The following is a 22,778-nucleotide window of genomic DNA, read 5'->3' as shown; positions in this document are numbered from 1 at the left end:
GCAAGACCATGCAAGCTACAAAACAGGACAAGTATACACCTTGAAAAGAACAATGTATTAAGTGTATTGCTGCAACAACTCTTCGCAACAATCATAGACAATCTCTCCTCCCTTTACAAGTGAGGGGATCACCCCTTTATATAGGCCTCAAGCCATGATTACATGCAAAACCCTAATAAGGGTTTGCCATAAAAGATTCCACACACATGATGCAACAAGGTGGGAATATTCTTTAAATGCCCATTATACCCATTAACAATTAATTCCTGCATGCCCAAAATGGCATCAACTTGTGCATTAAATGCACCACTTTCCATCAAATCTGCCCAATACATCATAAATGCAATAAATATTCCTCCATGCAAAATCGCCCATGATGCCATAAATGCACCATCATCTCTAGAACGTGACGACTACGTTAAAAAAGATGCTCCACTACCTCGGCATGTGTTGACCCAGCCGCCACTTGGTCAAATATTCCAAACATGCATGCGTCATGATGTCAAAAGATTCTCGTCTAGAAATGGACGACCATTATCTCGCTCATTAACGACATATGCAACTAACCTGGTGACGATGACCTCCAATTCTCCTATGGAGACACTTGGCACACTCTCCATCCTGAATTCCATCAAGGCAATTTCTTCCTCGCTCTTGAAGAAAAGCTTCTCCCAATTTGCTGCTAACTCTTGTGTCTTCTGCATGGTGCTAGAGAACAAAGAAACATTTTCCAAGTGTGCCATGGAAAATAAATCCGCAAAGAAAAATTCATGCAATCTGTCCCTTAGGAAGTCCACTGTCAACTCTTCTTCAGTCACCCCTTTGGAAAATAGTGCCTCGATTGCCTTAAGGATTTCTCTTCTACTTTCTTGATTGAGTCATTCAAGGAACTAGACTCCCTGCTGAATCTTTCAAAGTATTCTTTTCTAGTGCAGACAATGTAAAACCACCGTGGGAAATCATAAACATCGTTCTCCTAGACAACTTTCCCGTCAATTAGTGTCTGCCTGGGAATCTTCATTAGCTCTCTGAGTCGTGGAATAGTTAAGTCTTGGTAAATGTGCACGTCCTCCCATGAACTATCCACGACTTCCAGCCTGTTCAAGATTGTATGACTTCTAGAATGAAGGCGGGCCAAGTTCTCAATGAATCCTCTTGCTGAAGTGAAAACACCTTCCACCCACTCCTTAGAGCACTAAGCTCTCTTCCTAACTTCTTCAGCTCCATTAATGGATTCGTTAGGAAAAGAAGAGGGGAGGACAAAGAACAGGTCTTCCTCTCTGAGTGTTTGTTTGAAACTCCTCACATATTCACACAATACTCGATTTTCACTCTTTAGCCTCTTCACTTCTCTTTCATCTTCTTCATTTTCTCCTTCATGGCCAAGGAAGATTCTTCAAAATCTTCCACTACCTGTGTTGTGGATGCACGCCCCAAATTAACTTCTCTAATCATGTATTCATCAAGTGTGATCTCATTTTTGTCTTTGTCTATCATAGGCTCGACCAAGTGCAATGCTCTGGAAAATTTCCTGGCTGCCTTTTTCTCTATCAACTTGTCCATTCTGCTTAGAAGTCTTTCTAACTCTTGTGCTAGATCTATCTCTTCTTCCAAATCTCTTCTCATCCTTTCTCTAAGCCAATCAGGAGCAACTATTGTCCAATCCCCAACTTCCATGTGTACTTGCTCCTATGAAACTTCCTCCATGTCTTCGAAAGTTGCATTAATGAAAGCACCCTGGTCTCGCTGCTCTGTGCTGTGAGGAATTTCTTGCCTTTGAATTTTCGGCAGAAGAGGTTTGTGAGAAGTGCTGGCACTAAGCAAATCCTGTGCTGGAACACTGCCAAGTGTTGAAAACTGATAGCTAGATCGGATTATATGAGCAAATAAATATGAACAAATGTATCTACATTGGGTTGGGCCCAAAATTGTTTATTGTAATTTGTAGATAGGGTAGGCCCAATTTGGGTGGTAAAATCAAATATGTATTTGAGCGATCATTTATGTAATTGGGCTGGGCCCAAACTCATGTAGCTTGTGGTAAAGGCAATCAAGCAATAACGTCTTAATAGGTCAAGACCTATTTGAGCGATATACATAATATTATTATTAATTTAATAAGGCAGGCCGACTTGAGCTTGACACCACAAGTCAAGTATATAAGCAAGTCATTTGCATGGCATAATCAATCAATCATATCATGCAAATTACATCAACTAAGTCAGCGAACTTGTAATGAGCTTCAAGTTAGCGTAATTGTTATCTCAAGCTTATTGAAGGTCAATGCTCATCTCTCTCCATTGGCTGGTATGATCTGCAAGTTGTCAAGTCTGCAATAGTCATTTCAAGTCTGAGACAGACTTCTGGAAGGGCAGTGCTCATCTCCATGCAAGCGAATTCCTTCTACAGATCTGTACATCACATCTCCAAGACAACAAGGCAGAATTGATACATCTCGGTCAAGCGAATTCACTGAAGACTGTTTTAGCAGCAAACTGATCTGATGTTGGAGATAAGTTTCATGTCTTGTAATTGCCTTCATATTTGACATAATATAATTGGATTTTAAGGCTGGGTTTTTCACCTCCAAGAGGGAGGTTTTCCCAAGGTATTGCTGTGTTGTGTTTATGAGCATTGTGTTTTCATTACATTTTCAGTTTACATTGAATTTTGTTATATCTGATTAGTAAAATTAACATGGTATCAGAGCTTTAGGTTCATTATAAATCAGATTATTGGTTATCCTTCACTTTCAGTTTGCTGTTTTAGTTTTGCAAGATGTTTACAGGACTGAAGGTTGAGGACAGACTTGATGGTGCTCTCAACTTTACCTCTTGGAAAGTTCGTGTGCTTCTTACCCTTGAAGAGGTTGAGCTGTTATAGTTTATGGAAGACAAGGATCTGCCTGAACCCTCAGATCCAGATGAGTTAAAGTAGTTCAAGAAGAATGCTCTTAAGGCAAAGAAGTTTCTAATTGATTCTGTGAAGGATCATCTTGTTCCAGTCATCTCCAAGTTATCTTCAGCCAAGGAGATGTTCAAACACCTAGAAGGAATGTTTGAAATCAATAACATTAGTCGGGCTCTTACTTTGAGGCAGCAACTTCTTCAAATCAAGATGAGTAAGGGAGATTCAATCATGTCCTTCTTCATGAAAATTTCAGAATAGGAGGACCAACTCAGCTCCATTGGAAGTGAAGTAGTGGACAAGGATGTTGTCATGATCGCATTAAATGGTCCCCCTGATTCTTGGGATCCATTTATTCAAAGCATAAGCGGAAGAGTTGAATTTACCTCCTTTGATCGCCTCCGGTCTGATTGCATTCAAGAGGAATGTTGCCTAGCTGCAAGAGGAATGCTCAAACGCACTCATGGAGGTGACCATCATGTGCTTGCATCTCAACATGTCAAAAGAAAGGGTGATCATTGGAAGAAGAACAACTTCAAAAGAGATAGAGACTTCAGATCTCCTGTTGCTTACGATTCAAGGAAGAAGCCAAGGGATCTTTCACGTGTCCGTTGCTTCAGATGCGATAAGTTTGGACACTATGCTAAAGAATGTCAGAATTTGCCCAAGCAAGGAGAAGCGAACCTGAATGAAGTTGCAGATTCAAAGGATAACGAAGACTTCCTCTTCATTTCTGCCTTATCTAGCCATGTGCCAATTGACAACAACACTTGGTTGATAGACAGTGGTGCATCCAGACATATCATGGGATATCGGGAGCACCTCTCAGATTTAATGGAGAAAGAGTCCAATCTTCATGTGGTAATTGGTGATGATGTTCAGTATTCGGTAAGAGGTTTTGGCAATACTTCCTTAAATTTGGAATTTGGTATCTCCTTGCATCTTAGTGATATTTTATTTGTTCCTAGAATTAAAAGAAATTTACTCTCTATTTCTGCCCTAGAAGATAAAGGTTATCAAATAGCATTTTCTGAGGGTAAAGTACTTGCTTGGCCTAATAAATCTAGTTTTAAATTTGCTCGTGTTATAGGAAATAGATATGATAGTTTCTATAAGCTTTCAGCTAATCCTGTTCGAGCACTCATTCATGAAGCTCCCGAATCTAGTAAGCTATGGCATAGAAGGCTTGGCCACCTTCACTTGAAAAGATGGTTAAAGGTATGCCTAAACTTAGTTATTTTCATATGATACTTGCAAAGGTTGTGCATTAGGTCAGAACACTAAGAGTCCATTTCATAAAAATGAAAATAGAGCTAAGGAAAAATGAGCACTTGTTCATTCTGACCTATGTGGACCCATGTTTGTTCCTTCATCTAGCAGATTTCTATACTATGTTACATTTATAGATGATTTTTCTAGAAAGTCTTGGATTTACTTTCTAAAATCTAAAGAATCTGATGAAGTGCTAAGTAGGTTTAAAGAATTTAAAGCTCTAGCTGAAAATATGTCTGGTAAAAGGATTAAAGTGTTAAGATCTGACAGTGGAGGTGAATACACCTCAAGTAGTTTCAATGAGTTTTGTGTAGAGACAAGAATTAAGAGGGAGTTCTGCGTTCCCTACAATCTTCAGCAAAATGGTGTGGTTGAACGAAAGAATAGAGCCATTGTTGAAGCAGCTAAAGCAATGATTCATGATCAAGATCTGCAGACTTCCTTATGGGCTGAAGCATCCAAGACTACAGTATACATTCAAAACAGATGCCCTCACCATGTCCTGAAGAACATGATTCCTGAAGAGGCCTTCACTGGAGTCAAACCGGATATCAGTTACCTAAGGATTTTTGGAAGTCCTGTCTATGTTCATGTGCCAAAGGAAAAGAGAACTAAGCTAGAGCCATCCGGGAAGAAAGGTATCCTTGTTGGATACAGTGAATCCTCCAAAACATTTCGTATCTACATTCGAGGACAAAGGTATCTTGAGGTAAGTAGAGATGTTACGTTTGAAGAAAATATTGCTTTTAAGAAATCTAAAGGTTCCTTTGTCAATGATGATAAAGAGGTTAATGATAATCAAAACATGGATATTGATACTAACCTTGAGATTTAGAATGAGTCTATTGAGCCTCCCGAACCTATTGAGCATGGTGATCCTCCTGAACCTCCGGATCCAATTGATGGACCTAGAGATATTGCAATTAGCAAGAAAAGGCCATTTTGGGTTAGGAGCACAATTCAAGAAGCAGAAAAGTTTGCAGCTCCTAGTGGCACTTTCAGAGAAAGTAGGAGACCTCAGAAGTTCTCCAACTATGTTGCAATGATGTGCAACATCATTGAGAGTGAACCATCTAGCATAGAAGAAGCTATGAACCAGCAAGCATGGAAATTAGCTATGGACAAAGAGTATCAATCCATCATCAAGAATGATGTCTAGGATATTGTACCTAGACCTAAAGGTAAGTCTGTTGTTTCTTCTAAATGGTTGTTTAAAATTAAACATGCTGCTGATGGTAGTATAGAGAAATATAAAGCTAGATTTGTAGCTCGTGGTTTTTCTCAAAAGGAAGGCATAGATTATGAAGAAACATTTGCTCCTGTTGCTAGATATACTTCTATTAGAACTATTATAGCTATTGCTGCAACTAAGGGTTGGAAGTTACAATAGATGGATGTAAAGACTGCCTTCCTTAATGGTGTCATTGAGAAAGAAGTCTATATTGAGCAACCGGAAGGATATGAGACTCATAATAGAGAATCACATGTATGTAGATTAAAGAAAGCTCTTTATGGCCTCAAGCAAGCTCCTCGAGCTTGGTATGAAAGAATTGATAAGTACTTGGTTAGTTTAGGGTTTTGTAAGAATGATGCTGATCGTAACATTTACTTTAAAGTATTTAATGGTGAAATGCTAATTCTAGTTTAACATGTGGATGATTTATTCCTAACTGGTGAAGATAGTCTCATCATTAGGTGTAAGAAAGAATTAGCTACTGAATTTGAAATGAAGGATCTAGGTCTAATGCATTACTTTCTAGGGTTAGAAGTGTGGCAAAGACCTAATGAAATTATTCTAAGTCAAGGATAATATACTGTTGATATTTTGAAGAGATTTGGAATGTTGGATTGCAAACCTATGTCTACTCCTATGGAAACCAACTTGAAGAAATTGAGTTTATTTGCAGCTAACTTTGATTTTGCAGATCCTTCTGAGTACAGACAGTTGATTGGATCATTGATGTATCTAGTTAACACTAGACCCGACATTTGTTACGCTGTGAGTGCACTCAACCAATTTATGAACAAGCCAAAGCATGTTCACCTTACAGCCAAACATATTCTGATATACTTGCGTGGAATTGTTGGCTACGGGCTAAAATATCCAATCAACACTTCCATTACCTTGGAAGGCTACTCAGATTCTAATTGGGCAGGAAGTGTTACTGATAGGAAGAGCACTTCAGGTATTTGTGTCAGTTTGGGTTCTGTTGTGATTTCTTGGGCCAACAGGAAAAATCCTTTGTAGCCTTGAGTACTGCAGAAGCTGAGTATATTGCATCGAGTGTTGCATCGAGAGAAGCAGTGTGGCTTCGAAAGCTTCTTGCTGGGTTGTTTGGACAACCTTGGGAACCCACAGTTATTCATTGTGATAATCAAAGTTGTATTAAAATGTCTGCTAATCCTATGTTTCATGACAGATCAAAACATGTGGAAAATCACTATCACTATGTTTGTGATATGGTACAAAGAGGCACCTTACAACTGAAATATGTTAGCACTGATGAGCATGTTGCAGACATTCTCACCAAGCCCCTTGCTCATGTGAAGTTTGAATACTTTAGAGATATGCTTGGAGTTGTGGAGAATCCAACTATGATTGAGAGGGAGTCTCAGTCTCAGTGATGCATTAAGTTGCATCTTCCACCCTCTGCGAGCAATGCATGGTGGAGTCACCCTCTGCAGGCAATGCAAGGTGACAGTATCTCCTTCTCTGGGAGAAGGTTGAGGTGAAAGACCTCTTCCACCCTCTGCGGGCAATGTAAGGTGGATCCATCCTCTGCGGGCAATGCAAGATGGAAAGTTTTGTTGTTTTCTTGCAGGTTAACTTTTTCATCCTCTGCGGGCAATGTAAGATGAAGAAGTCCATGATGCATGATTACACTATTTGCTAGAATCCTCCCTAGCTAAGAGGGAGTGTTGAAAACCGATAGCTAGATCGGATTATATGAGCAAATAAATATGAACAAATGTATATACATTGGGCTGGGCCCAAAATTGTTTATTGTAACTTGTAGATAGGGTAGGCCCAATTCGGGCGGTAAAATCAAATATGTATTTGAGCGATCATTTATGTAATTGGGCTGGGCCCAAACTCATGTAGCTTGTGGTAAAGGCAATCAAGCAATAACGTCTTAATAGGTCAAGACCTATTTTAGCGATATACATAATATTATTATTAATTTAATAAGGCAGGCCGACTTGAGACTTGACACCACAAGTCAGGTATATAAGCAAGTCATTTGCATGGCATAATCAATCAATCATATCATGCAAATTACATCAACTAAGTCAGCAAACTTGTAGTGAGCTTCAAGTCAGCGAAATTGTTATCTCAAGCTTATTGAAGGTCAACGCTCATCTCTCTCCATTGGCTGGTCTGATCTGCAAGTTGTCAAGTCTGCAATAGTCATCTTAAGTCTGAGACAGACTTCTGGAAGGGCAGCGATCATCTCCATGCAAGAGAATTCCTTCTACAGATCAGTACATCACATCTCCAAGACAACAAGGTAGAATTGATACATCTCAGTCAAGCGAATTCACTAAAGACTGTTTTAGCAACAAATTGATCTGATGTTGGAGATAAGTTTCATGTCTTGTAATTGCCTTCATATTTGACATAATATAATTGGATTTTAAGGCTGGGTTTTTCACCTCCAAGAGGGACGTTTTCCCAAGGTATTGCTGTGTTGTGTTTATGAGCATTGTGTTTTCATTACATTTTCAGTTTACATTGAATTTTGTTATATTTGATTAGTAAAATTAACACCAAGGACATTATCCTGAGGTTGACTTCGTGGAATCTCTTGTGTAAACATCTCTACTTCCTGCACACTAAAGGAATTGGCTAGCGATTGTGCCTCTTCCACCCTTGACCTTTTTTGCTAAGGCGCTTCCTATTGAACTTCTGGCTGTATTTCCGGTTGGGCATCGTTCCTGTTCTTGGTTCTGAACTTCTTAGGAACATCCATTTCTGTACTATGTCCAACTCCTTCTTGCTAGATTTCTCCTTCTTCAACCTGTGCTTGAGATGATCCCTTTGTGGCTTCACTATGGGAATCCATATTCCCCATCAATTGGTAAGTAAGGCGCACATTTCCTTCCCTCAGCGCCCTGATGTGCCGATCCACCCAATGCCTAGTAAATTTCAGAAGTGGCCTAGCTAAAACTTCTAAAACATCAACTTCAGGTTTTGACCAATCTAGAACCTGGATAGGTGTATTCTTCAACTTTTCAAATTCCGGTTGCGTCACAATCCTAATCTTCTTTTACTTGATCTGGCACCTAAATGATTTCACTAATTCTATTCAAGTTAAGGGGTAGTTTGAAAAACATTTGTTTCTTGATCTCAAGATCATCCTTGGCATTTGCCAAAAAATCTTCCAAGTGAAATTTATGCCTGAACTTCATTTTGGCGACCATCCGAATTTTATTATATGGATCAAAGAAGGATCTGGGCATATGGAATGTCAAGTGGTAGAATGCCAATTCTTCCAAGGACTTTTCAGCAGCCGCCAATGAAGGGCACAATTCAACATAGTCACCTAGGACAATTGGGAATTCAATGGACAACTTCCTTTTCTTTTTCTAAATCATGTCATAAGCAATCAATTGCCTGGTGAGCTCCAGTAACACCAATTTGTCCATAGGATACCTTTGAAGTTTGTGCAGCTGAAAGGAAAATTCTTGGGCTCGGATATAAGTAAATTTTGGAAACTGAATGTACAAGGCCCCAAATTTCTGCATCAATGTTATGGCCTTCGATGATACCTTTGTATGAAGTTCCCCCTGCAATAGTCTGGTTAAATACATTGTGAACGTGTCATTCACCAGTTTGAAAGAATCAGTGCTATACAAGTGCAACTGGGGATGGCATTCGTGGACTTTAAACTATCCTGGCCCACATTCCATGGGCCCTTTTCCTAGGAAGTTGTCGAAGCTGCCCATCCTTGCCAGCGAATGAATCACATACAAGCTCATGTAAAAGGATTGGGTACGCTTCTCCTTCAGATTCTTCAACTGTTCATGCACATAATGGCTTATTAATCTCACCCAATCCACTATCCCATTGGCATTCATAACTTCGCCAATAAAGAAGAACATCTAGGTTTCAAAAATAAAAGCATGCGGACATCCCGTTATCCTGCTGAACATCATTACGAGGTCCGCGTACTCTTACCTGAAGTCAAAAGGAGTGATCTGTTGGAAGTGTTGTCATTGATGTCAAGAAGGTGAGAAGATAATGTTAAATTTTCCATTGATGTCAAAAGTGAAAATGTTATTATTGAAGACAATATGCAACGATAAGTTTATAAGACTATAGTTTTGTTGGTGCCTCATGAAAACTCTTTGTATTATCCTTATAGATAAAGCTGATTCAATGTATAAGGCATTGAATTACGAATGAAAAGGATTTAAAAGAGTGGCAACATCCTTACTATTTTGGCAGCATTGAGATTTTCTTGGAAAGTCTTCAAGCACTTTCGTGGAGGTTTGTTATCGCAGGGAGAAAGTATTCTTCAGCTAATAGCATCTGGACATTTCCCAACATAATTGAAAAGAGATTATGCATCGCTTCAGTACTCAATATTGACTATGAATGAAGACAGCCAATATCATAGAAGTTACCTTAACAAAACTTGTATCTGATGAAGTCAAATGATTTTAAATGTGCCCATATGAAAGAAGCAGTAGTTCCAAGCCTTGGCAACAATTATAAAAAGGAACAAACATTTGTTAAGAAATTAAAAATAATGGAGCGGTGATAGAGAAGAATTTATTGATGTTACATTCAGTAATACACAGGCCAGAGTTGTATCGAGATAATAAGACCAATTCACAAGAAGAAGAAGTCATTACATATTGACCAACTCTTTCAGTAATACTCGAGAAATATATTCATACAGCAATTATGTCTTAAGAGATAATGGATATTGGCAATTCTAATACGGTCGATTTCCTCATATGGTCAATTCTCCAAGATAGCCGATTGTGTTTGAGAAATTTAATGGTTAATTACGTAGCAAAGGTAGCAGTCGATGTGCTTAATAAACAAGCATAATATGAAACTATTCGCATGATAAAAAATAAAGAACTACACTTGTTGATTTCATGGCAATATGTGTGAAGTCAATAAAAGTCAAAGCAGTTGAAGTCAATAAAGGAGAAGCTATTCATGTTATATAATGCAGCGACAATTGTTAGGGAAGTGTTTCGTTTGTTTTCGAGACCAAACAAGGATTAGGAGCGACACAATTTAAGGGCATGATTTCTGTCAAGCATTCTACGGAAGAGAAGTCAAATGCTAAACGACTCATATAGAGAATACAAAGAAATAAAGTAGTCGTCAACATTATGGAAGACCAAGGAAAGATGCAGCAAAATTACATGATATATAAGCTCAGTCTTCGAAACTGACTTGGCAAATTGCACGGGATGTTTTGATGTATTTGGCATGAGGGAACCTACAAGATGTGAATTGTTTTTAATATGGCAGCGATACCAAACAATTGATAAAGCAGAGGCTTATTTAAGGAAAATTATTAATATCAATAAAGCAACGTGGCAGGATTATTTCTCAAAAATTGGCTGCTTGAACATCAGACAGCGATTAACTTGGAAAACAAAATAATACTTTTGTTTGATACATTAGAGAAAGACAAATCAGCTTATATGACAAAAGAAGATCAAAATATGTTGATTGCTTAAAAAGATTAATACATATCAAAACAACGGTATATGGTTTAAGCGTGCAGTGATCTCAAAAAATAATACCTCAACGATAAAGGATTGGCAATTAATCAAAAAGAATATAATTTAAGTATCGGTGGTGTACAGAGTTGATTGGTATTAAATTAATTAATGATTACTTTGCTATAAACAGTAAATTATGAAAGGCAGCGATTTGTCTAAAATAAATAAATAAGGGCGTAATTTGTTCTAATAAGGGTGACTCGTTGAAAAGAGTTCACACCTCTTATGAAAAGGGGTGACTTGTAGAAGAAAACTGTATATAAAAAGAAAAGGAGAAGAGTTGATGTGTGTGTGAAAAAAATTAGAATATGAAATAAAAAGGAAGATCTGATGTAAAAATGAGAGTGGGAATGTATAGTGAGCATAAAAATAAAACTATCAGATATACACCAGCAGATTGATATGAAGAAAATATAGTAGAAGACTTTTCAAATACTGAAGCAGATATAAAGCAGAATTAAAAACAGATCTGAAAGATATGTGAGAGCAGAATTATAGAAGACTTGTAAGAAGAATTGTTGAGCATAATTATGATCAGATTTATGACAGTTGAGAAGGGAATTATAGCAGATTTTTGGAGAAGAAGATATAGTCAGTTTTTGTGAAAAGAAATAGTATCCATCATCCGTTGTTATAGCAACATTATCAAGGTGGAAAATTCAGATTTGGGAGTTGGTGCTTCTAGTGGGTTGGTGCTCACAAACAAACTTAGGGGTTGGTGCCTCTAGTAGGTTGGTGCCTACGAACATTGTAAAAGAATTTTTTTATAAAAGCATCAATTTGTTGTGGTTTTCTCCCGTAAGGGTTTCCACGTATATATCTTGTGTTCTACTTGTGTTCGTTTTAGTTAAATCACATATGAATGTTGGTATGGAATGAATATGTTAATGAGATAAGTTATATACTTGTGATTGAAGTTGAAAAAGTTAAAATTGGTTGTTCTACTGATTCACCCCCCACTCTCAGTATAACCGTGTGCTCTTCATGATCTGTTTAGGCATCTTGGAAATATGCAGTCTTGACTTCTGCATCCAAGTTTTGTTAGTAAGCTCAACACATCTTTCAACACAAACCTCATATACTGCTACTGCTCTTTCCTTAAGTCTGTATGTCATGGAATGATATGCCGGAATTCCAAAAGTTTCTCCAATAGTTTTGGTAGTCAGGTTAGCCAGAAGCTTGCTATTCGATGTCAAAATCACTCTTCTTTCTTTATCATAGTGCTTTGTACATTCCAAAATCAATTTTGGACATTGAATAGCTAGAGGGAAGCTTGCAGATGAGACAATTCTTCTCTTGACAAATTTAACAGCAGTAGGTGATGGATTACGTCTAGCTTTACCAAAACTCCTATGCCTGAAAGCTCCTAGCTTGAAAGTTCCCAAGTTGGTGTCGCTGATTTCCTTCCATTTGGAAATAATCTTGGAGTCTGGAAGTAATCCCTTCATCTCGTCTTTTTTATATGTGCCTGCCTGGAAGTAACCGCAGTCTTGCCTGATTCCACCATTCCTACAAAACAAAGTAAATTAACATTTAAAATTTGCTTAAGGAGTCAAATAAAATGGTGGAGAAGAATTTCCAGCTGATAAATTCCTAATTAGGATAAAATAAAACCTTTGCGATCAAGAACTTCTTAATAAGAAATAAAATTCTTCTCCTTTGAATCTTTATCACTTCTCTCCAATTTCAACTTTCTCCAAAATTGCACGTGAGAAATGAATTGTGTTTCATCATTTATATAGAATTCCTCACCAAGCTGCCAAGTTGGAGAGAATTTAATCTTAGCAATTGCATTAAGAATGCGTCATACTTTCCTTAATAATTCGCCATGCAAATTGGTCCCGTAGTTATCATCAAGTTCAAAAATGGAAATTTCCATGATTTCATTAAGTTATGCGTCATAAGCATGGAACATTCCTTTGCATGTTGCCAACTTGCGAATTGTGAGAATCTTTCCATTTTGAATTTTCAAAGGAGATTTTGAAAGATTTTTCTTTCCTTAACAAATTTTGTCAATTTATCCTCTTGAAAAGAAATCATGATCATCCGTATTTTTGGGGAGAAAACTTCTAGAGAGAAATTTTATCCTAGAAGAATTTCTTGTGCTTTTTGAGTCCATCTTGTTCCAAGGAAGCTTTTTCATCAATTTGTCACATTTCCTATTTTTTAGGAAATTTTTCAAATTTGAGTTCCAGAGCTCATGATAGAGAAAACTCTCTACCTTGGTCAAATTTGTCATTGCCTTGAAATTTCTTCAACTTTTGGGCGAATTTTCATGCCTGAGAGAGACAATTTGAATTTCTTCCCTGAGGGGATTTTTCTTTCCTCCTTATCCTTGGGCGCTAATTCATTGCCATGCAAGAATTTTCTTGTTTGGAAGGAACTCCTTCCTACCCCTGCCTAGCGTTTTTCACCTTGTTTGGGCGTGAAAATTACCATGTGGAGGAATTTGGGTGTTGAGGAAAATTCCTCCACAACCCTTATTTGGTGCCCACTCACCATGCTTGGGCGTTGATCTTGCCTTGTGGAGGATTCTTGTCTTAGCCTCACTTTCCTTTACCATCCTCATACAATGCTCTATACCCCTGATTGGGCGCTAATTCCATGCCTTGGAGGAATTTCACTTTTATCAACTTTTCCTTCCTGCCTCCATTTTGGCGCTCTCCCTTTATACTTGGGCGCTAATTTCATATGGTCAAGGAATTTTGATCTAGGAGGAAAATTTCTCTTGACCCTCAATTTGGTGCTCCCTTACCTGACTTGGGCATTGTTTTGCTAGTGTGAAGGAATTTGGGTGTGGAGGAAAATTCCTCCACAACCCCATTTTGGCGCCCTCCCTTATGCTTGAGCGCGAGAAACATGATGTGCAGGAATTTTGGTCTTGGAAGGAAAATTCCTCCAAGACCCTATTTTGGCGCCCACCTTCCTTTGGATGCATTTCTTTGGTGAAGGATTCTTGCTTGGTTATTTTCCAGACTTAGCCATTTTTGCACTTTCCAGATCTGGATGCCATCTTGGATTGAAGTGGATTGTTCGTGCCTTGGGAGATTTTTCAATGACTTTCCACTTCTGGAATGAATTCACACTTAGCCATTCTTGATCAATTGTTTGCTTTTTCAAACTTTCTAGAGTTAGGCAAATGTTCAGGAATACTCAAGTCTTCAGTGTCGTGACCTCCACCTGTGAAGAACCTGCCAAAAATAGACTCACTAAAAATAGTAAGTACTTCAAAACATCAAAATTAGGGCAAATCAAGACAGGATGACACTAAAAATAGTAAGTTTGATTTTTGGCAAAATAAAAACAATCTGGGAGGCAATGAAATCCCTAAAAACTAGGAACTTTCTAAAAATAGAAAGTTGCTCAGAATTCGCTCAAATTTCACTGATAGCTTCCTTGAAAGGTCTTGATTCCAATGCAATGCTTGGTTTTCCAAAACCCTAAGGAAAAGACCTGAAATCTAAGTTTAAAGGGAAAAACCCTAAAATAGGCAAAATAGGTTCTAGACTTAGCCAAATTTGCTTAAACGACTTGCAGACTTGATCAAATTCACCCTAAAACACTTGCAAACTGAGGAGATTGAAGAGACTGCCACGAAAGGACCCAACGAACCGAAACCAAAAGATCAAGAGGACCTAAAAAGTAGGGGGTCCCCATTTGGAATGGGGTGATGTGTGATTAGGTCACTGTTGAATTTTATGGTAGTGCTCGTTAACTATAGGCAAACATCAAATCTGTTGCCTTCCCAACCATAGACGATAAGCTCTTATCGTCACCCTCGAGCACACTACATGACCTTCATGCTATTGAATTCATATCTATTGATGCAATCATGACCTTGCATATATATGAATCAATACCTCCTAATAGACTTCAAGTCGGCCATATACTTTTGGTGCCAAGGATAGGGTCAAACCTATATATTACAAGTTACATACAAGTCTCCCTTAGTTGCAAGTTACATTTAACTTAATCACAAGTTACACATAAGTGGTTCGCCCAAATAAAGCCTGCCCCAAATTAGACTCATACAACTGAGATATCCAAATGCCAAGGTCGACAGGCCACTTGGCATTTTGTGCACTAGGTTGGCCCTAGAAGGGATCCGACCTAGCTACACAACAACACTCCCTCTTAGCTAGGGAGGATTCCTTCTGAATAACCAAGTCACATAGTGACTACCACCATGGCTACTCCCATGAATAATACGTTCACCATAGCTACTCCCAGAGGGTGAACAAGCACATCATGGAATTTCTTCCATGATACCCACCATACCTACTTGCAGAGGGTGGAAGAGGGCTTTCACCTCAACCTTCTCCCAGAGAAGGGTGCATTACCACTATGCCTACTCGCAGAGGGTGGAACGAGGGCTCTAACCTTAGACTTCTCCCAGAGAAGAATGCATCTCCACCATGCCTACTCGCAGAGGATGGATCCACCATACCTACTCACAGAGGGTGGAACGAGGGCTTTAACCTCAAACTTCTCCCAGAGAAGGATGCATCTCCACCATGCCTACTCGCACAGGGTGGATCCACCATACCTAATTGTAGAGGGTGTAATGAGGGCTTTAACCTCAGACTTCTCCTAGAGAAGAATGCATCAACAAGGGATTGCACCTCGAACTTCTCCCTCACAAAGAACTCATTAACAAGGGATTGCACCTTGATCTTCTCCCTCACAAAGAAGAACTCATTAACAAGGGCTTTCACCTCAAATTCCTCCATCACAGAGAAAAATGCATTAACCAAATCTTCATGATGACGTGGCTCCCTCTGAAGCTAGAATGTTAGGCTTCCTCTGAAGCTGAAATGTCAAGCTCCCTATGAAGCTAAAATGTCAAGCTCTGTCTGAAGCTGAAATGTCATGCTTCCTCTGAAGCTGAAATCAACCTTCTGATCTCTTCGTCCAAGGTTACTTCTGACGATATGTCAAACTCCCTCTGAATGTTGATTCTTCCTTTGCGAAGAAATGCAAGCAATCTTCCTTCCTTGAATGCAATCTTTGATTCGTCCTTAAAGCATTTCAGAGAGAGATAATGATAGTCAGGGGAAATGTCAATACATGATTCACTATTCAATGATGTAGCATTATTCAAACATAAAAAGTACTTTTCTTTTATAATTTTCCTCAGTAATGGAATTTCCATTCACTTGGATTGATCACACCGAAGCACCTAGTGATGATCTGATGGTTGTGTGGCCTTTGGCCCTTGCCATCACTCATCATCTATCCACAATATCTACTCCGAGCATAGCTTAAGCATCATCTAAAGAACTGCCTTTAATACCATCCACAACAAAGTGATGGACCAACCACATAAATGCGAGAGGAATCCACTTGTGGCAGGGTGTGCCAAAATGCTAAGGTGCAGTGCCCATCCTAGGACAAACTTCAGATGATCTTCAAGAGCGACATAAGTAAGAACTCGAATAACTGGACCTTCAGTTGCAATATCATCCGATGCCTATGCAAGCTTCAGCGAAACAAATGCTTCATGTGACTCTCGAAGCTTCTAGGATGATGTGAAAGCTGTTGCAAGGCGTTATTGCACGGAGGCCTTCTCCACCATTCCTGATCGTTAGGTGCCTCCATTCGCTTTTGTCCCCATACACACACATTTCACATTTGTCTACGGCTTAATGTGATTGTCACAAAACTCGCCACTATGCTGCTGTTGGATCTCAACCTTCCATTATACTGAGTAGTCAATAGCACGCATACCGACTCGCGTCGCTTCGTTGAATCCTCAGAATGCTTGTTGCCACCTTGTCAATGTCTCTAGCCATGAGCACCATGAAGCGAGCGAACTCCGTCACTTTCATTTGCTAGTAAAATGTTATGATCGCCGGAGAGAATCCTCCACAACATGTTCTCCCCGAACGAAGAATTCGAATATAAAATGTTAAAACAGACAGAGATGTCCATAGTGACTCCACTTACCGTTAGCATTTCGATACCAAGCTTGGCGACTTTCAATGCCAAGGCATCAGACTGAATCTGTCATTGAGCACTAACAACATATCTATGGCGATCATCGGCACCTCAACGGTCATTACTCGCTGCAGAGAGCATATGCAATGCTCACGACTGAGTTGAGAGGCTCGGTAATCGACTTTTGCTTGCACTTAGATTTATCAGTCTGCAAATTACTTTGATTGAACTCCCTCAAAAGCACAGGATCTACCTTCAAGCGGTTAGGCTCTATAGAAGGAACCCGCTCTGATACTATGTTGAATTTTCTGGTAGTGCTCGTTAACCACATGCAAACATCGGATCTGTTGCCTTCCCAACCATAGACGATAAGCTCTTATCGTCACCCCCGAGCACACTACATGACCTTAATGTTTTGAATTCATATCTATTGATGCAATCATGACCTTGCATATATATGAATCAATACTTCCTAATAGACCTCAAGTCGGTCATATACTTTTGGCGCCAAGGATATGGTTAGACCTATATATTACAAGTTACATATGCCAAATTAGACTCATACAACTGAGATATCCAAATGCCAAGGCCGACAGGCCACTTGGCATTTTGTGCACTAGGTCGGCCCTAGAAGGGATTCGACCTAGCTACACAACAACAGTCACAACACCTCCAAGGTCGGCAAAAAGGTAATGTGTAGATACACCAAGTAGTACATCACAAGTTGGCCCAAAACATGTCTTCCAATTGAACAAGTCCAATGTAGATCTTCACACGCCAAGGTAGGAGCCAAAAACAATGCAACCCAATCTTCAAGGCATGCAGAGACATCTAGGAATTCACCACAAGCCAAAGAACAATACCTATTGGCTGAACTACAACAGTCACTTTGAAGCACAAATTCCAATCACAATGCATCATCATATAGATTATCTAACATCATGCGAAGCACATCGAGGCGTTCCATGAACATCCAACAACATTCTCAAATTCTTCTTTCATCTTACCATATCAAGATCATATTGGCACAACATAGCTGATGTTAAACACTTCATTTTGGAGAGCCAATCAAACATAAAACACATTATTACTATTTGTAGACCACATTAGCATATGAAAGTTGAACTAAGACAAGGAACAAACGTTTTAAACATGTCCTCTAAGCCACAACACCTGAAACATCAATGTGGAGAAATGCGGAGCATTTCTTGAACCAATTTTGACATAGAACCAGATTGTTAGCCAACTGCAATCTTTAACCATATTAGTGGCAACACAAAGGACCTAAAAAGATAGGAGTGCAATGTCCACAAAGCATAAACATTATATCCAAGTTCGCTAGACCATATTTGCAAATGCGGAGGAATGTGGAACATTCTTTGGGCACACATCAATACATACTTTGGAACCAACTTGCTCCATTAGGCTTCTAGGGACCAAACTATTACAAAAACATCACCTCCTCACTTAGTACACCATTTCCATCATATTGTCATGCATCTAATCCTCATCTTAATATCTCAACCCATCTGAACTTCAACATGCTCTTACTGCCATTATCATTATCAACAGTATCATTACAACATACTTAGTGTAGACATCAAACACCGGGAAGGTGGACATCCATTGACTATTTGCAACCAATATTCATTTGTTTTTTACATCAACCTCCTCATACCAGTCATACAAATTATGACAACAATTGATAAACAATAACCAATGCAATTACTTCATCACATCCTCAACTACTTCAACAACACTCTACTTAACCAATCATCATATCATCAATGACCACAACAATCAAGAACAACATACATTGTCAGACATTAGGTTGACATCAATGACAACATATATTGCCAATAGTGGGGGTCCTTGTGGGCCCACCCATCTCTTTTTTAAAAATCAAAATTGTGTTTTTTTAAAAGACTAGCAAAAAGTGCTTGGGTCTGTAGAGTAGGAAAAGTTGTGGTCAAACCTTTTGAGGACTTTCTAACCTCCTCTCCACTCAGAGCAACCTTTGAATTCCTCTGACCTCTAAGCTAAGTCACTATAACTGAATAAGAGCATGAAACTAACTACTGCTGACAGATAAAAATGTTTTAACCACAGATTCTGAAAGTACAAGTCACAGAGGTCATCCAGTGGACTCTGCAGCTTTGTGTTTAGGACACACGGGTGGGTTGTCCAGTGGACTCTGCTAACAGCTAATTGAAATGAAACAATAACAAAACAAAGGGGATAAAAAGAAAAGCTCACAAAGGGTCCACAAATGTAGCCTCCAACCAATGCAGCGCTTCCTTTCCAACAAAATTGCACATAGAAGAACGAAGACGAAAATGTTGGGTCTGCCATAGTTAGACCCTCGTTTTGGTGTTTCCACCTACAGCCAAGATTGATAGATAGATAAAATGACAATGATAAAAGAAAATAATACTAAACAATATGCTAATAGAGATAGATTAATGAAAAATGCAATCAAAGAGGAAGAAGAAACTCCCTTTCAATACCAAGAAGCAGGAAAAGCTTGCTAGAGTGAAGATGAGAACTAGGCCCTTGAAGATGTGAAGCTACAACAATGGCGGTAACGGAATGAACAAACATGGTAATGGCAAACAAGATGCAAAAACTAGTCACCAAGCACAAAAGATAGCTAGCAGAGAGTTCAAGAAGATCCAAGAGAGCCAAAATGAAGTGAAAAAGGCAAGCAATACAACCCAAGAAAGAATCCTGACTTCGGTGCACACAAGAGGCGTTACACTGCCAAAATTAGTAGGTTTAATGTCTCAATGACCACATTTGGACTGGAAATTTGTGGGACGAATGCATGGTGCACATGTTTACCCAAATTAAATAGTCAACATGCTTGAGAAAGCTGACAAAAAGGATGATAAGGTGGGACATGTGGGTAAATGAGATGGAAGCCAAGGGGTCATCCTTGATTCGGCTTAAAGTGGAGCCGCTATGTGACGTGGAATTGCATGGGGTGCAATTTAGGACCTTACAGGGTCATAGTGGACAGATAACTAGGCTTTTGTTGCAATTTTTTTGATAATTATGGATAAAAAGGGGATGAGGTGGGGATATGTCCTACCTGTCCCTAAATGTTCCCTAAAGGTTACGGTGTTAAGGGGCACATCATTGGGGAACATAAGGTCACATAAAGCACATAAGTAGAGGATAAGCAAGAGAAGAAATTCTAATTTGACTTGTGAATTTTAATTTCTATTCAAATATTCATGCGAATTTCAATAGGAAGTGTTTACAAATAATTAATAAATAAATTTAAAGATCTAAATACTACTGTTAAATTTTTTATTTTTTATGTGAAAGTAAATTGGTAGCCTGTAAATTGGTTACTAAATTAGTAAGTTGAAATTACTAAATTGAAACAAACAATTGAATAAAAGGAAATGTTAATAAGGGCCAAAGCTTTCGTTGAGGCTTGAAGAATGCATTGATTCAATGGTTGATTGATGAACTTGATCTTCTTTGCACTCTCTCTTAGTTTCACTCTTCCTAATGCTATCACAATCTTTCTCACTCTTGCAGGCTTGCAACTTGCTGATGCAACTTCCAACTTTGTTGTTGAAACTATGGAGTGGGGCTTAGATGTCCATTTATAAGCTTTTTGTGATTGCTTAGGGTGCGGATGGGGCCCATAGACCATTATGGTTAGAGTTATTGGCATGAAGATCAAAAAGCATTTCTAAAAGGGAATTTTTTTTGCCTCAATTGATGTGGGGGACGCCTGTGTATCTTGAGTGCACTTAGGAGACATGAGGGAGTCCGTAGAGGGTTGTAGGGATGTTTTAGCATGTTTGTGGCATCTCCAAAATAGCATGATGTCCCAAAATGTTCCCTCTTTGACTGAGATGTCCTAGAAATTTCCTCGTCTTAAAAATGCCTAGTTGGAGAGAGGGGGAGGGGAAATGTCCCCGTGGAACATTGGAAAACTCTGATCTTAATGCATTGATTTGGTTAATATTGTGAATAATGATGGATTGTGAGCATCGAGGTGTAACATAAGTGTTGAAGAATGGATCACAGCTGCTGGGTACTTGTTATATATATGATTTACCAAAAGAAAATGTGTGCTGGGGAGTTATGTCTTTGGCATAGTTTTATATGGGATAGTTTACTTGTATCAAGGCATCTAAAACTCAGCTTTTGAACTGTTCATTATTATGGTGTGACCAATACAGCAGGTTCTATGTCAATGTGTAACTGTCAAAGCTTTTTAAAATAAGCCCAAACTGATTTGGATTGCCCTAGAGAGTAAGAATTTGTTCAAATTTCGCTCAAGGTGTTGGATTCAAATCTAGAAAATGAGGAGTGGAATTTCAGAATTAGGATATTGGTTTTGGGACCAGATTTTATGGTTTTGAGATTAATATATCTATGGAAATAGTTTTTACATATGGCTATGCACCACGTATGCATGAGGAAAATGTAAGCATTAGTAAGAAACTCTTATTGTTAACGCATTGAATTGATTAATATTATGAATAATGATGGATGGTGAGCACTGGGATCAACATTTAGTGTCGATGAATGGGTCTTAGCTGCTGGTAACTCATTATGTGTTTTGGTTTGCTCCAAGAAAATGTGTTGGAATAAGATCTGTGGATGATCTATTTCTCCCTGCATAACATGGTAATACAAATCTAAGAAGGTGATCAATATTATTTAGTGTTATTATTCTTGCAAACATGTACAGATAAAAAAAATCCAGTCTTTCTCAAAGGGAAATATGTATGTCTGCCATTCTTCTCTAGAAGATCTTGATGGGAACTTCCTAGATTTCAACTGCTGCTTTTTTGTGCTTGCTTTGTCTTCCTATAACTATGATTTTCTAGGTGTACCATTATTTTGGTCTTAGACCGCATTGGAAAACAATATGCTAATAATTATATCTGAACTGACATGTTTTGGTATATGGGAAATTGTGTTTCGTTATGAAATTTTTACTCAACAATTTTTTACAGGTGGTTGGGATAATTATGCTTGCATATTTAATCCCTACAAGGAAACAGTTGGTCATTGTTGAGGTGTTTAATCAGAACTTGCTTGCAAGTTTCCTCTTGGTGAGCTTTCACAAGCCTGTTGCTTTACACATGTATCTTGCTACTCTCAAATTTTATTTAAGAATTAACATAATGATCAAGAAGCAGTTAGCGTTATCTTATTGAGTTCCTTGGATCTTATTTAATAAAATTTATTGTAGTCTTGCTAGATTTTTCCTATGTCAATATTGCCATAGTATTTATAAATTTTAATTTATTTTGATATTCTTAACAAGACACTGTCTTTTTCCTTGTAGGCAAATATATTGACAGGGCTTATAAATATTTCGGTGGAAACTCTTTTTGTTTCTCCATTTGTAGCATATTGCATCCTACTTGCTTATGCGGTAGCTTTGGTATCGGGAGTTGCTATTCTAAAGTTTTGTGATTTAAAACTAAAATTCTGATATAAGAGTACTTTTTTCTCACTCAAGAATGAAGGCTTTTAAACCATTTAAGTCCAATTCTTTCAGCGGCAATAATAATTTCTCTTAAGATGTGTATTTGTGGCATTGTCAATAATGCGTTACATGCACCATGTCGATTCTAATGTTTGAGTATTAAGAAAATTGCATCTTTGACATTTTTTTACATCAAGGTCTACATGTCTGGCTCTGATTAAAAATATATTTTACATTTTAAAATTGGTTCTCATATCTTTTAATTCAGAAAGTTGTGTTTCCTTTATCATATCTGGTTGCATAGGTGTGCTTTCAGGACATGCTTGTGTGTCACTCTCTTAAACCAGTTTAAACATGTGAATGCATGGTAAATTGACATTTAGATATTATTTGTTGTTTCACGCAATTTTTTGTTCATATCGAGAGTAGCTGCATATCTTACAAT

At 38.4% G+C, this 22,778-nt stretch overlaps 1 protein-coding gene across 1 annotated transcript in view; it reads left to right on the top strand.

Annotated features, from left to right (window-relative positions):
• Positions 1–22,525, top strand: part of LOC131062441 (uncharacterized protein At4g17910) — a 182,536-nt gene extending 160,011 nt beyond the window's left edge. Inside the window, exons 15-16 of the mRNA XM_057996107.2 lie at positions 21,855–21,953; positions 22,190–22,525. Coding sequence (XP_057852090.2) covers positions 21,855–21,953; positions 22,190–22,339 — 249 coding nt within the window. The 3' untranslated portion in view covers positions 22,340–22,525. The remainder of the gene's footprint in view (positions 1–21,854; positions 21,954–22,189) is intronic.
• Positions 22,526–22,778: the final 253 nt, after the last annotated feature.

The sequence above is a fragment of the Cryptomeria japonica genome, chromosome 8, assembly GCF_030272615.1.
Source record: "Cryptomeria japonica chromosome 8, Sugi_1.0, whole genome shotgun sequence".
In the NCBI taxonomy this organism is placed as follows: Eukaryota; Viridiplantae; Streptophyta; class Pinopsida; order Cupressales; family Cupressaceae; genus Cryptomeria; species Cryptomeria japonica.
Note: the sequence above shows the minus strand (reverse complement) of the source record. Positions and strands in the feature narration are given on the sequence as shown.